At 40.1% G+C, this 17242-nt stretch overlaps 1 protein-coding gene across 1 annotated transcript in view; it reads left to right on the forward strand.

Moving 5' to 3' along the window:
- The window catches only part of LOC101896343 (uncharacterized), a 90832-nt gene that overhangs the window by 70340 nt on the left and 3250 nt on the right, over nt 1–17242 (forward strand). The window contains exons 3-5 of the mRNA XM_059123320.1: nt 7195–13666; nt 13972–14061; nt 16521–17198. Coding sequence (XP_058979303.1) covers nt 7195–13666; nt 13972–14061; nt 16521–17198 — 7240 coding nt within the window. The remainder of the gene's footprint in view (nt 1–7194; nt 13667–13971; nt 14062–16520; nt 17199–17242) is intronic.

Genomic DNA, 17242 nt, shown 5'->3' on the forward strand with positions numbered 1-17242 from the left:
TTTACCGGAGCAGTTTCAAATTACGTATTTAGAGTTCGTAATTGGAACTAAAGTCTGTGACAGAAAATTGTCTATGCACGTCCAGGTCTTCGTATAAGGCCCCATATATCAGTGCCGCCCTATATTCGGTATTTTGACGATTATAGGTACAAATCTCACCGAAATTGTTTGAGATGTCGTATTTGAAGTTCGTAATGGATGCTACAGCCTGTGACAGAAAATTGTTTATGCAGGTCCAAGTCTTCGTATCGCTCCGATATAACGGTACCTCCCTATATGCGGTATTTTCATGATTTTAGCTACATTATTCACCGTCTATTTCAAGTTTCGAATTGTAATGTGGTAATGGCTTATTAAAAACAATGCCTACGTAGGTTCATGTCGTATAGACCCCAATATAACGGCTATATTAGGTATTTTTTAAATGTTAATTTTTAACGGATTTTTTTTAAATTCCCGAATTTGCTCCAAATGTTGTAGAACTGCTGCTGCGTACTGCTTTTTTACTTGTTATTTGTTCCAAGTGATATTGTGAGATGTAATTTGATTTCAAACGTTGTTCACTATTTTTAAACGAGAATTTTCAATTGGAATTTTTAACATATTTCTGTTTCAAAAACTCGTCATTATTCCTATTTTGATAATTTGACTTGTGATAAGTTTTATGGGGGTTTAACGATGGGCGCCAATTTTTGCTCTTTCCATAACCACTTTTCGATTGGGTGCCATTTCATCATTTTTTTTTTTTTTTTTTAATTTTACATGTTTTTTGCATTCCACTTTGGACGCCAATTTTTGATATTTTCACAAAAACTCTTCTGTTTATGATTTCCACTTCACTTAAGAGCCAAAACGTTGGGCGCCATTTTCAAAATTTTATCTTACAAGAGTTGTATTTTTAATTTTCTTTACTTGTTTTTGAATTCTAAAACCAGAAAACAATTGAGAATGGAAAATGATTCTTATACCGTTTAAATTGCTCTTACAATTCCCTCTCTCTCTCTCTTTCTGGACTATACACTACCCCTGCATTTACTGGTAATACCTGAAAACATTTCCCCCAGAACATGCACCACACTCCGACTCAACACCCACGTATTTTGTTTTACACATTGGCCAGTAATAACTATTTAATCTGCAATTAGTTAAAATTGTGTGGGCCGTAATAACAGGTCCGGGTTGGTTGTCCACAAATGTCACATGCCTTGTATGTGTGTGTGTGTGTGCGTTTATGTAGCATAATTACAGGGTTAATTGCATGTTGTTGCTGGCTTTGCTCTTCTGTTTAGTCAACAAAATTTCTTTATTCCTTTGAACAAAATAAGTGGGATGTAATTTAAACCTTTGCAAATACATGTACATATATGTATGTATGTAGGTGGGTATGTGTGTGTGTGGTAAATGATACAGTTTTCCGAAATGTTTGCATTTAATTTGCAATAGATTGCTGGGTTGGTGATTGAGGAAGTATTTTCCAAAACATCCATTTAGTTACTCCTTCGAATAGGGACGGGAGGCAAAAAATAATTAAATGAAGTTCGCTTCCTTTGAGTTTCTTTAATTACACTGTGGGACCAAATTTAATTTTTCAATATTTTGAAGAAAAATCCTGGAGGTTATGATGAAAGTAGAGCTAAAAAAAGAAGACAGGTGTTTGGGCGTTTCGGAAAGTTAACAATGCAAAGTAGCCTAAATTGACGGGGGCAAGTTCCCGCCTCTCCAACATTTTTTGAAATTTTCAAATTGTGATTCCTTGGAATCCGTTCATTTTAGATATATAGTGTCTTCGACAATATTACAGATAACAATACAAGGATTATTTTGGTTCACAATTTTAACCCTCATGCGAGTCATCAAATGGGTCTTTTTCGTTATTTTTTTGGAAATATGTCTAAAATCGTAGCAGGAATTAATATTCCACAAAAATATTCGTCATAAAATTCTACTATAAGTCCCAGAAGACATTATGAGTCCAGATCTTACCAAAACGTCAGAAATTCGTGTAACATTAAAAATACATTTTAGGGTTAAGGCCGTACTTTTTGTGAGTTTATGAAAAATTCTCCTCAAATCAAAATTTTAGAAGGCTGACATCACAGACAAAATTATTCTCCATCAAATTTCAATATACAGGGTAAGATAAAAATACTGCAACAAAGTTAAATGACATAATTTTTACTCTTGTTTTAAATTTTATTGAATGAAACTCAAAAAGTCGGAAGTAGCATCAAATTTTAGAATAAGTTTAGATTTGTTCGAATTGGTCACCTTTGGCACGAATTATGGCCAATGAAACCGTCACACGCTGGCCAACGGTATTTTGGCCCATTCCCGGCGAAGCGCTTGCTTGAGATGATCGACACTTTGGTATTTTTTAGTGCCAACCTTGCTTTCCAAAATACTCAAGACACAAAAGTCCAACGGATTGGTATCCGGAGATTTTAGTGGCCATTGTGTGCTGGAAATGAGCGAGGAACCTCATTTTGTAACCATTTTGGGTTTCGCGTGCTAAGTGCAATGGTGCTGAGTCCTGTTGGAATGTCCAAGGTATGCGGCCAAAACGTTCGCGTGCCCAAGGCTTTAATAAACCACCCTCCAGAATATTTTCGCGAAAATATTCGGCATTTATTCTGATGCCACGGTCGATTAATATGAGCGGAGAGCGACCATCGCCTGTTAGGGCCGCCCACACCATCATCATCACCATGGCCGACGCTTGGGTGGCCAACCGAAGGTGCACATTTTAAGCTAACCTCTTTGGCAAGTAAAAACGATCATTTTGTTTGTTTACAAACTGCTGGACAACGAATGTTTTCTCATTGGAGAGAGAGAGAGAGAGAGAGAGAAAACGAAATTCGGCAGCTCACCACTTTCGGCCAAGTGAAGCAAGTCTTTAACTCTTTTAAGTCTATTTTCTTTCTGTTGCGGTGTAAGTTCTTGCACTTTTTGGCATTGCAATGGCTTTACCCCGAGCTCATTTGCCGAATGAAATATTGCGTTATGTTCAGCTCACGAGCTATTTTTCGGCCATTGCGACGCGGGTTTCGATCAAGTCGTCGCTTCTTTACTTTTCGAACCATTTCTGCTGATGTTGCTGTTTTCTTCCGTCCACTTCCTTGACGTCGGACTATGGGCTACTAGTATTTTGGTAACGAGCGATGGTACGTGACGCACAGAAGATTTATTCACATTTTAATGTTGAAGTGCTCTAACGATAGCCTCTTGTGGTTCGCCAGCCAAATATAAAGAAATCACACTATCACGCATGAATTCCATCACGAATAAAGGTGGGAATACATAAAGCGCTTATCTGGCTGGCTTAAGTCATCGGCTGGCTTCTTCGGAAATGAAAAAAGGATCCTAGGGCCAAAATCGAACTAAGTCAACCTAAAACTCCTTTGTTCATCTACGAAGAAGCCAGCCAAATATGCGTTTTTGTATTTCCACCCTAACTTTTTTTCTGGAAAATTCTCACCAAAATGCTTTTGTACGGTTATAAATAATATAATGAGCTGTCACTGGAATAATTTTAACAGCTTTCGGACAAGTGGCTTGAAAATGACAGCAGTCTGAAAATGGTTGCAGTTTTTTTTTTCATCTAACCCTGCATGTGATTTTATGAAAAATTCTCTCACAAATCATCATTTTAGAAAGATCGCGTCAAAGACCAAATTATTCTCCATCAAATTTCACTATAAGTCACCATGGAGAAGAAATCTCTATTTCCATTATTTATCAAGAAAATACATGAATTAAGGTTGCCAAATAAAGCGAAAAATTTCCATTATTTTATTTTTTTTCATTATTTTTTTTTCTTTCGGAAAAAATCTCTATATCCTAGTTTATCTGACAATCATAACCAAAAAAATCTGTAGAGGACATCCCTATATCTCTACCTTGCAAAGACAGTGGCAGTGGCTGGCATGTCGCTCCATCACGTGTCATTTCTGATAATGACAATAACAAGTTGTGTATCCAGCCGTAAAGAGAAACATATGAAACCTACTCGCACATGCACATGCATACCAACAACAACAACTACAATCAATTACAACTGATTAAAACGGTAACTATACCAACAACAATTCATAATTCAGCCAATGACAGTAGAATTTCAAGAAGAGTAGATAAACGGAACGACGGTAGTCAGACAAAAACATTTGATGCAGACTGCCTGTGACCATATAATTTGATAACTACAATTTTTTTTTTTGATTCCGAACCAAAAAAGAACATCCCCAAATTGAGGGTATTTGTGTGTGTGTGAGTGTGTGTGCATGCATGCATTGTATATTATTTATTATTTATGTACATAATATGGCCGTATTTGTCATTTTGTATGTGCATTTTTTTGGTTCCATTGCATTTCGATATAATTGAATTTAGTCATGGTTAAATTACAGTTGGGTCATTCAGGTTTAGGTGGGGACATGGTTTGGAGACGATATGTCATTTTGTGTTATGTGTGTAAGTCCAAAAAAAAATTGTAAACATTTAGCTTTTGAATACATATTAACATAATTTTGACAGTTAAATGGCATTTGCCTTACCGCAACAGTATAGGATGAGTATAATCGGTATTTGATAGACGAACTTGATGTGTGGCTGGGTAATCTTAAGAAAATTGACATATGTGTAAACCTAACATGACATATTGAACTCTCTGTGTAAAAATCTTCGATAGGTAAACTTTATGTGTGGCTGGGTAACATTATAGGGAATTATTTGAATACAGGGTAAGCTGAAGAAAAACTGCAACTAACTTCAGACTGCTGTCATTTCTAAGCCACTCGTTCGACAACTGTTAAAATTATTCCAGTGACAGATCATTATATTGTTTACAAGCGCAGAAAAGCATTTTGGTGAGAATTTTCCAGAAAAAAAGTTATTCGCGATGGAATTCAAGCGGGATAGTGTGATTTCTTTGTATTTGACTGAAAAAACACAAGTGGCTATCGTTAGAGTACTCCACCTGTATAAGTTTTTCTATCCAAAGAAGACCTCTACCTTCTACCCATAGAAGACCTGTATAAGGTCTTCTACCCATAGAAGACCTGTATATGGTATTCTATGCATAAAAGACCTGTATAAGGTCTTCTACTCATAGAAGACCTGTATATGGTATTCTATGCATAGAAGACCCTTATATGGTCTTCTATCCATAGAAGACGTGTGTAAGAGTTCTATCCTTAGAAGGCCTGTATAAGATCTTCCATCCATATAAGACCTGTATAAGGTCTTCCATCTATAGAAGACCTGTATATGGTCTTCTATACATATAAGACCCCTATAAGGTCCTCTATCCATAGAAGACATGTTTAAGATCTTCCATCCATAGAAGACCTGTATAAGGTCTTCATCCATAGAAGAACTGTATATAGTCTTCTATCCATAGAAGACCCTTATATGGTCTTCTATCCATGGTCCAGCATTTAAATGTGAATAAATCGTTTGTGTCTCGTATATCGCTCGTTACCGTGATACTGGTAGCCCGAAGTCCGACTTTAAGGAAGTGGATGGAAGAAAACAGCAATATCAGCAGAAATGGGTAGAAAATTAAAAAAGCTACTTGATCAAAACCCGTAACGCAGTGGCCAAAAAATATCTTGTGGGCTGAACATATCGCAATATTCGGCATTTGGCAATCATTGAAAAATGAGCTCGGGGTAAAGCCATTGAAATTCCAAAAAGTGCAAAAACTTACCCCGCAACAGACAGAAAATAGACTTGAAAGAGCTAAAGACTTGCTTCGCTTGGCCGAAAGTGGTGAAGTGCTGAATTTGGTTTTCTGTCTCTCTCCGATGAGAAAATATTCGTTGTCCAGCCGGTCGTGAATAAACAAAATGATCGTGTTTACATGCCAAAGAGGTCAGCACCTTCGGATGGCCACCCGAAACTCAAGCGCCGGCCATGGTGATGGTGTGGACCGCCATAACAGCCGATGGTCGCTCTCCGCTCGTATTAATCGACCATGGCATCAGAATAAATGCCGTATATTTTCGCGAAAATATTCTGGAGGGTGTATTAAAGCCTTGGTCAAGCAAACATTTTGGCTGCAGACCTCGGACATTCCAACAGCACTAAGGACGCACCATCGCACTCAGCACGTGCCACCCAAGAATGGTTACAAAATGAGGTTCCTCGCTTCATTTCCCGTGCACAATGGCCACCAAAATCTCCGGATGCCAATCCGTTGGACTATTGTGTCTGGAGTATTTTGGAAAACAAGGTTGGCATTAAAAAATACCAAAGTATTGATCACCTCAAGCCAGCGCTTCGTCGGAAATGGGCCAAAATAGCGCGCAGAGCAACCTTCGGGCAGCGTGTGACGATTTCATTGGCCAACATTTAAAAATTATGGCATTTGACTTTGTTGCAATTTTTTATCTCATTTGTTTTCCTCTTTTTTTTAAATTGCCAAATTCGTCCCAATGGTGGAGGGCATTAAAAGTTCGGTCCAGCCGACTTTACAGCTATTTTACTTGTTAGATTTCATTTGGTCAGTAGAATTCCTGCAGAAGTTATTTGTGCTCAAATCTTCAGTATTTTTGTTTTTACAATTCTGTGTGAATTTTATGGAATTTATTTAGGATTTTCAAGTTGGGCGCCATATTGAAATCGTCTTCTATCTTCAGAATTTTTAGGATCTCTGTTCTAAGCAGAATCTTTCTCATGTATATTCATTTTTTTTCAACCAGATTTTGGCCTTCTCATATTTCAGAGAGTTTACACGTTGGGCGCCATTTTCAGATCGTCTTTCATAACAACGATTTTCAGGATTTCTTTGCTCAGCAGAAGTTTTCTCATGTTTATGCATGTTTTTCTTATGTTTTGGACCCATTCCTGATATTATTTCGTCAGATTTTGGTCTTTTCTTATTTCAGGGAGTCTTTAAACTTTTCCTAATTGAAGTTGAGATTCCAAGGTCGCCATTATTGGAAATTCGTGTAGGATATTACTCATCATTCCTTGGCATATTTAAGATAAAAAGTTTTTTCTATTTCTTAAGAGATTAAATATCGAAATACCACAGTAATAAGGCTTAGTCGTGAAAAAAGCTTTTTGCTCCTAATGTTTGTAGAGGAGGATGGGAGCATAATCCGTAATAATGTGTCAGTACTTAGTTTTATCACTCCATATTTTTGCTTGTCCAGTAATTTACTAACATTTTGTTTCTCCTTCCATTCTTTGCAGATTAAATACAATGATGGCCTACCGCAACGTATCTGTGCCAAGTGTATTGCCCAGTTTTATATGATACACAAGTTTCGACGGAAATGTTTGAAGGTGCAAAGTCAGCTGCGGAGTTTGTTTGAAGAGCCACAGCTGAGGGCAAATAAAGTAAAACAATCAACAGCAGAAACTACACCGAAGGCTGATGATTTGCCGGAAAGCAGCAGAGAAGCTAGTAAAGAGGAAAACTGTGATGTTATTTTTGTAAATGACGAGGAGCCTTTGCCATCTAAAAAAGATTCTCAAATGGTTTCAAAGCAAAAAGATTCCATAGTTTCTTCAGCCGGCATTGAGAGCAAAGGAGAGACTAAAACTACCCCGCCAATTTCAAATCTCATTAAAGAATCGAATGTCCCACCAAAAGTCAATGAGCCCGCAATTGAGATTATAGATCAAACCACAGAAACGGCAAAGGAAACGGAAACCAAGGCAACTACTGCAACGGAAGAATCAACCACAGCTGTTGCCATGACTGAAAGACCAAATGCCAGCCACACAAAATCCACAGAACTTGAAAACGCCAATGAAACTCCTGCTCAGTGTCGAACAAATGAGAGTAGCGGAAGTTGTAGCTCAGATGAGAGGTCAGAGAGCATTGGAATATTTGCCAAAGAAACAATCGCCACCAAGTTAAGTACAAACGAAGACACCGGGTTAAACCACAAAACAAGTGGAAGAAGAAGTAGAAGAACAAACAGAAAGGAGCTACAGAAGCCTTGCAAAAGTAAAGAGGAATCCGCGGTGTCATTATTAACCAAAGCTGCATTGAAATCTTATTCCACCGCAACTAAGAGATCAGCCAATGAAAATCACACTCATCATCGGGCAAAACAAATGTTGGCAAATGCCTTAAACAAAACTCTTAAAAATGACAACAATAACAACAACAAAGAAATAGAGGAACATAACATAAGTGAGGACCATGAAGATTCTGAAAATGAAAATAACTCAAGACTTGACGAGGCAACGGAAAATACCATTTGTACAAGATCTCGTTTAAAATCCAAGAGACTGTCGCGTTTGCCGGCGGAAGAGAGTGCAAAATGTGACAGAACTCTGCGGGGGCAAAGCCAAAGATCTGCTGAAATAATGTCCAGATTACGGCAAAAATACTGCACACTAAAGGAGAACAAACGACGTCGGGTGCTGGGTGAAAAATCGACTAGCATCGGAAGTGCCTTAGATAGCGCGAAAAATTCTCAAAACACCTCCGAAAGTTACGCTGAGCAAAGAAAATCGCAAAAATGGAATATTTGCAAAGAAACGGAAAATGGCGCCCAACGTGAAAATATTAAAAACCTGGAAATAAAAAATCCCCCTGAGCAAAAATCATTGAAGAAAATTGGAATCCGAAGAAAATCTGAAAATGGCGCCCAACATGTGGTCACAAAATTGCCAAAACTGGAAAATGTTAAAATGTCCCCCCAAAAAACCAAAACAGAGTCGCCTGAAAAGCCCAGGGAAAATATATTTACCTTGGCCTCCAGCCATTTTCCACGTTCCATTGTGGCCCCCACAACATCTGCATCCTCCTCGTTTGCTTTGAAGAAAAATCTCCTGCGAATTTTCCCAAATGAAAACTGCAATGCCAATGACATGAAATGGAGACGCAGACGATCCCAAAGATCATCTTCCACGTCATCTACATCGTCGCTGACATCATCTTCATCGGCCCTAACCTCATCTTCCTCATCCGATGAGGATGATGACGATGATGAAGTTTACTATGAAGCCGCTAACACATCATATTGTCCCCTGCAAAATCTTACATCCTTTGAGGGTATAAATCTCTGGAAAACCAAAGCAGAAATGAAAGATAACTCCAATGATGTGAGCGATGTTTTTGAAGTCAAGGCAAGGCCAGTTTTGCTCTCACCAAGCCATACCATTGAAGATTCTACCATCAGCAGCAGTAGCTTAGTTTCAAGTCTCCACAAGGAAGATGGGGAGGAGGAGGAGGATAAGGAAGTGATAAGTGTTAGGAACTCTCCCGAGGAAGTGGAGAGTGACACCAGATCAACAGATCAAGAGGAATCTGTCTCCAAGGAGGACATCATGGATCAAGGACATGTAAATGAAGAGTCCTCTTGTAATGAAATTAGTTCGGATTCCAATACCCAAAGCACGGAAGCTGAAAGTGAAACTAGCAGTAGCTGTAAGGAATTTAACAAGGTACGGGATGAGGAGAACGCTGAACTGTTGGCCAGCAAACAGAAGCCAACAATAGCAACTAACGCAGATGAGGCCACAACCACTTTAACGCCTTCGGCTGGGCATAACAACAACATCGACGACAACAAGGAGAGCAGCATAGCCCAAGATAATCGCAACGGTCGTGGTATGAAATTAATTTTACAACGACGCAGCAGTACACGCTTTGCCTGTCTACGCTCAGAGGATATTTCAGATGAAGAAGCAGAAGAAAAAGGTGAAAAAGAATCGGATCAAGAGCGTAAAAGAAAACTGGAAGATAACACCTCCAAACAAGCTATGCAAGGGGAACAACCACAAACTTATAAGCGTTGCAAGCTTGTTGACGATCAGCATACCAATGAAATGGAAAGTGAAGAGCCTAACGAGACTGACAAAAGGGAAACCACATGCCCAAGCATGGCCATGGAAAATCAGCACAAGGAAGACCAGAAATTTATGGCCTCAAATGCAGGAGATCTATCTGAGATGGAAGATGTGGACAAGAAAACATGCGGACAGGAAAAGGAAATAAATTGTGAAGGACTAGGGATCATGGAACAAAAACTGGTGGTGCGTGTCCCTTTGGCTTCCTTGACACATGAATTTAAACGACTGCACTTAACCAAAGATAAGGACAAAAGGGAGATTCAAAATGTGCTGCATGAGGAAAGTGAGGGAGAGAATAAGGAAAATGCAGAGGAGAGTTCGAAAAGTCAATTCCAAGAGAAAGAGAGTGGCTTGGAAACAATTGCAGCGGGACAAGAGATATTAAAGGCTCGCGTTGGAGTAGAGTCACAACCAAGTGGTCAAGCCATGGAAAAAGAGAGAAATTTGGAATCGAGAGATTCGCAAAAGGAACTTTACAAAATTGAGAGCCCAGCTGAAGAGAGAGACGTATCAATGGCGGAGAGTACAAGCGATAACAATAAATTGAGCAAGAGAGCTCCAGATATGGAAATAAAAATCCCTAGCACTCAATTAGAGAAGAGAGATTCGGAGATGGAAACCACCAAAACCACTGACAAACAATCAGAGAAGAGAGATTTGGAGATGAAAACCACCAAAACCACTGGCAAACAATCGGAGAAGAGAGATTCGGAGATGGAAACAGCATTTCAAGGCACTCAATTTGGCGACGAGGTCCCATTTACGTTGGGCGCCACCTATACATGTGAGGATAATTTAAAGAAGAAATATCTGCATCTAACTCCTAATTCCTCACATCCAAATAAACCCATCGAAGAAGCCCAAGGTGAAATGGAAATATCCAATATGTCCAATGAGGAAATTGAGAAAATCCCAATGGAAAAGGAGGAGATTTCCGTCAGAGATTCAGGAGCAAGTCAAAAGTCAGCAATTTATTCCAACCCTGATGATAATAATATCGAAGTTCATGTTAATGTTTCTGCAATGGGTTCTGGAACCCAAAACGCTGAAATTCACCCTGAGATAGTGCCTCAAATGTCCCACAATGAAAAGGAGGATGAGAGCAAACGCATGGAAAATACCCAGCAAGAGGTAGTCCCTCAGAATGAAAACCACGACAATTTATGCCAGCCTCAGATGATGGCAGGGCAAGAAACTCCAAATCCCAGCCATCAACAAAAATCCGATGAACATACCACAACTGCCTTGGCGCCCAACGAGCACCTCGCATACATGCCCACAAATCCCTCCAATGAAACCCCAGTACCTGAACCGCTAAATGACTCAGCCAATGATACACTGGATATTAGTGCCCTACATCCGGATATTTTAGAATTAGTCAAAGAATCGGAGGTTGTGACGGGTGTCGATGCCAACCCAGAACAATTCTGTGCTGCCTCATCGAAAATAAACGATTTCATTAATGATTTTCAAACAAATTGTATAAATTCTCCAGATTCTGAATCCAATCTGAATGGGGAAGGTCCCGCCACAGCCTCGTTAGCCATTTCCCATCATCACCTGAATCTAAGTGCCGAAATACGTGATGTAGAGAATACCCTTAATGGTATACTAAGTGAAATGCATGAGCGGGATATGAATACTCCCAGATCGGGGGGAGAGAATGAAGATTATTTGCCACCTCATGCCACGCTCTATTCTCCCATGAATGATGCTGCCACAACGCCATCCCAAAGTTTGTATGGCGAAAGTCCTCAGACTGTAAATGGTAATCCCTCGCTGATGCTAAGTCCCTACATGTCGTCACAGATGGATTACAATGCCCTGACCCCACAAAGTAATCACAGCAGTACCATGAGCAGTGGACCCGGCAGCAATATGTCTGTCAATAGCCATGGCAGTGCTGGTAGTACAGCCACCGATCAGTATCCCTCATACACGGATTGTTTTACCGAGGAAAGCAATAGCCAATCGGAATTGATAGGTTTTCAGAATAATATACCCTGTTTTGAAAGTATCCCAGGGGAAATGAATCAACATCCCGCTGCAGAAGGCTTACCCGATAAACAACAATTTACCAACAAAGATCTTTTGGATTCCTTGGATAGGAATTTGGCGGAATTTGCAGCCGAACATTTGGAGCCAACCATTAATACAACAGCGTCTTCGGCCTTACCGAATTTGGATGCCCTACCTAATTTGGATGTGGAGGGTAGTGTGGAACAATCTTCCATGGCTATGGAGATAAGTACGGCCGATTCCATGCCTCAAGAAGTCCAATATGTTGTTAATGGTGAGGCATCCACCGCCACCACTGCCCCCAACCAGGGCCAATATCTGGTGGAGGACATGAACTCCAATGAAGGCAATCAACTGCAATATGCAAACCCGCAAGAAGCTAATCAGGAACCTTACGGCCACCCAGACATGCAGCAAATCCAATATGTCTCGGAGGAGGTCACCACAGTGAATTCTGAACCACAAGAAATCCATTACGAAACTGTGGACTTAACCACCCTGCAAACGGAGCAAGTTGCGGCGGCAGAGGATACCCAACAGCAATACAACTCAACGCCTCAGGATGAAACACAAATTGCCCAGCCTCAATTTGTCTTGGCCAATACACCGCATGGTCCGATATTCATAAGTACGCCCCATCAAGAAGCAGCCGCCAACAACAACAGCAGCCAAGCTATACAGTATGTTACACTCGATAACAACAACACAAATTGGTCTCAAGCTACAGCAACGCAAACTGCCTCGGCGACCCCTACGGCCACCTATTATGTTAATGCCTCAGGAGAGCTTTATCTCAGCAATCCCACCTTCAATGCCTTGGTTGTTACACCACAACCAACCAGTCAATCTCCAGCCCTGGAAACCAATGAGCCACAAGAACAAATCTATGCCGAACCACAACAACAAACGCTACATCGGGAGCCGGACAATTCCAAATCCCAGTATGTTATGCTGGTAAATACTGGAGGACAACAATTCCTGCAAAACCATAATGGCAGCTCCAGCACACCGCCGACGGCATTGATTTTGCAACACCATCCCAGTAATCGCATACCCAATCAGGGTCAAAATCACAACAACTATGTCAGCAACCCAACAAATCAACAAGAATTGCCACATCAAACGTCCTCTGGCATGACCACATTTTCCATACCTACCTCAATACCGGGACAACATGCCACCGTTAGCATTCCCACCGAGCCAATTGAACAGCAGCAGCAGCCGCAACAACCGACACCACCACCGCCAGCAGCTGCTCCAGCCACCACCAAACCAAACTCCCTGCCAAAGATGGGACAAAAACCCATACAGCCAAAGATATTTCCTCAGAGGGCCCAGAAAATCAATCTCATCTGTCGTTTCTGTCACAAACGACCGAAATTCACCAACAACGTGGACTATAGCAATCACATCATTACCATGCATCCCGCCGAGAAACCCTACAACTGTGACTACTGCCCCAAACATTTCCAAAGGCGTAGCGAACGTCAGGATCATGTGGCTCAGGTACACGGTTCGCGCTATCAATGTGCCCAGTGTGGTGTGAGTTTTTGTGCCCAGCGTGCGTTGGATTTTCATTTGCAAAAATTCCATGCATCAAGCGTGACGTGCGCCATACCACCGCGTATAGCAACGGTGGCTCCAACACAACAGCTGAACTCAGCATCACCATTGTCGGCATCTCAGCAACAAAACTCCACCTCTTATAATTCGTCGTCGTCATCGTTGACGGCGTCGTTAAGCGGCACCCAGCAACAACGATTGGTTAAAACGGCCAACGCCGTTACAATCGATGAGGAGGAAACAGTCAAACAACACAACAACAATAAATGCCGTAAGTATTGTTTTCTCATTCTCTTCGTTTGGTGGCTGACTGGCTAACTCTCAGCCATTGTGTTTTTTATTGCTATTGTTGTTGTTGTTACGTGGCCATTGTGATTGGTGGTGGTGTATTGTGATTTGTATATGGGTGTGTGTGTATGTGCGTTACGCGAGATTTATAACGGATAGCAGCACAACACACGTATAAAACACGATACACAATAGCAACACAATGGAATATGAGCTCTCTTTCTCTCGCTCTCTCACCCTTCCACTCACTCTCACTAATGGAGTATTGTTTTTTTTTTCACTTTACAGCTGACATGATGAATGAATCTACAGTGGGTCTCAAGCAGCAGCAGTTTTCACAACCACCAAGGAAATTATGTTGTCCCGATTGCAATACTGGTGAGTGTTAGTCGTTAGTCGTCGAAATAATCGGGGGGATTTAAGATATATATAAGAGTTCTTCTAGGAACTGGGTTCTTTGTATAAACAATAAAAACGGGTTGAGTTCGGACGGGCTGAAATACGCCCACCATTTGGAAGGAACTTTTTGATTCCGTTGGAAAAATGCCTTTAAATAATCAAAATACCGAATATCGGGTGGTACAGTTCACCGGCATATGGTGCTTCCTCCAACATGATAATTTGTTAGACATTTTTCGCGAATTTTCCTTGAAAATTTTTTGTCGATTGGGGCACCCACGAAATTGTTTCGAATGGCGTTTCTGGCTACGTCGGTGGTGCAGTTATATGGGAGCTATACGAAAACGCAGAGCTGAGTAGTCAATAACCTGTCTGAGAAGACCTATTGTCAACTCCAAATACTAATTTTTAGCTAATTCCGTTGAAAATTAAAGCCAAAATCGGAAAAATGTCGAATATCGGAAGATACAAAACATCGAAATACCGAATATAGGGAGGTACCGGTATTAGGGTGACCATACGAAGACCTTGACCTGTATAGGCAATTTTCTGTTATAGGAGGTAATACCCATTACGAACCCCAAATACCAAATTTGAAACAATTCCGTCGAAAACTATGACATAAATCATGGAAATACCGAATATCGGGAGGTACCGTTATATGGGGGCTATACGAAGGAGATGTGGACCTACATGGGAAATTTTCTGCATAGGAAGTAGGACCCATTACAAACTTCAAATACCAAATTTTAAACATTTTCCGTTAAAAAGTGGGATATAAATCATCAAAATATCGAATTTCAGAATGTACAGTTATATGCTGGCTATATGAAAACGTAGACCTCTCTAGCCCATTATCTCTCAGAGAAGTTGCTACCTATTACGAACTCGAGATACCAAGTTTGAGATAATCCCGTTGAAAAATGTAGCTAAAATCTTCAAAATATCGAAAATTGGGAGGTACCGTTATATGGCGGCTATACGAAGAAGATGTGTACCTACATGGGAAATTTTCTGTCATAGGAAGTAGAACCCATTACCAACTCCAAATACCAAACATGAAACAATTCCGATGAAAAATGCGACATATATTATCGAGAAACCGAATTTCAGGAAGTACAGCTATATAGGGGCTGTACGAAGTCGTGGACCTCTCTAGCCCATTATCTCTCAAAGAAGTTGCTACCTATTACGAACTTGAGATACCAAGTTTGAGATAATCCCGTTGAAAAATCTAGCTAAAATCTTCAAAATACCGAAAATTGGGAGCTACCGTTATATGGCGGCTATACGAAGAAGATGTGTACCTACATGGGAAATTTTCTGTCATAGGAAGTAGAACCCATTACCAACTCCAAATACCAAATTTAAAACATTTTCTGTTGAAAAGTGGGATACAAATCATCAAAATACTGAATATCTGGAAGTAAAGTTATATAATGGCTTTAGGAAATCGTGGATCTCTATAGTACATTATCTGAAAAAGAAGGTAGTATCTGTTACGAACTCGAAATACCAATTTTGAGATAATTCTGTTGAAAAATATTGCTAAAATCATCAACATACCGAAAATCGGGAGGTACCGTTATATGGGGGCTATACGAAGATGTGGACCTATATAGAAAATTTTCTGCCATGGGAAATAGTACCCTTTACGAACCCCAAATTTGAAATATTTTTTATTGAAAAGTGGGATACAAATCATAAAAATACCGAATATCTGGAGGTACAGTTATTTGGGGTCTATACCAAAACTGGGGCCTCTATGGACAGTTCCCATATACTTTGAACACAAACTGCCAGTTTACAGCAACATTCGGGTAAAAATTGAGACTAAAACAACGAAAATACCTTAAATCTCTCGGTACAACCATATGTGGGTTATACCCAAATCGTGGACTTTTTTGGCCCATTTTTAACATCAAAAGTTCAAAGGACATAAATTACATCCCATTAAAATTTTATCAACTTACTTCATTTTGTTCGGAGGTTAGAATGACTTCAACAGGCGGACGGGCATGAATAAATCAACAAAGAATTTTATGCTGATCAAGGATATATACACTTTGCGTGTTCTGCAATGTATATTTCAAGGTGTTCCAAACGGAATGATAACCTTCATGCATTAACAGGCTGCTATTTCTATTGGAGCCATATTCTGTACTGTACATAAATCTAATGTTGCAAGTTTGCCATTGCGCCTAAGAGTATGCTTTAGTTTTTCAGCATTCTCTTCATTTAGTTAAATGTCATTTACAAAAATTGAATTGCAAATAAAATTGAATATGGAATATCAATAGCTTACCTCAAAAAACTCCTCAGTTTCCTCTTGGTCGCGAAGAGCTCCAACATGGGGCAATCTCAGTATTTAATAAATTTTTCTTTTCCTTGTTCTTATTTCTCATTTTTGTTTGTTTTCTTTTTCTTCCTTCTTTCAGATGATGACAGTTGTTGTTCAACAAAATCTAATCCAGCCCCGATTAATAACCACAAAGAATGTTATAATCAACAACAAATTGGCGGCCGAGGAAATCTTCGCTGTGATGGTGGGGACAAGAACAGCTATCAATCACATTACAACTCACATTTGGCGGAACAACAAAATGAAGCCGAATCCATTTCAGCTTTGCGGCATTTCCGTAAAAATACCATGAAATGTATGGCAGGCAATAATTGTGCGGGCAATAGTAATTGCATGGCATACGGCAACAGTGGCTCATGCAATTACAATAACAACAATGGTAATCAGTGTGATAACTCTTCCGCCACTTCCTATTCTTGTCAATTGTGTGATGATACCTTCAGTACGGCTCTGGCTTTGCGAAAACATCGTACCTTAATGCACAACAATCAATGCGCAATGCCATTTATATGTAATATTTGTAAGCGTGGTTTTCGTCTACGCAATGCCCTGCAGCGACACATGGAAACGCACGATGCCGAGGGCAGACCGTATGAGTGTAATATTTGTCAGGTACGCTTTCCACGACCATCCCAGCTAACGTTGCATCGTTTGACGGTGCATAAATTTGAAAAATCCCATCCTTGCCGGGAGTGTGGTAAACAATTTGGCACCGAGAACGCCTTGAAGGCCCATCAAAAGGTGGCCCATGAAGGTAAGTGTTAGGTGGAATTTGGAAATGTGAAATTTTTTATTAAT

The sequence above is a fragment of the Musca domestica genome, unplaced genomic scaffold, assembly GCF_030504385.1.
Source record: "Musca domestica strain aabys unplaced genomic scaffold, Musca_domestica.polishedcontigs.V.1.1 24, whole genome shotgun sequence".
In the NCBI taxonomy this organism is placed as follows: domain Eukaryota; kingdom Metazoa; phylum Arthropoda; class Insecta; order Diptera; family Muscidae; genus Musca; species Musca domestica.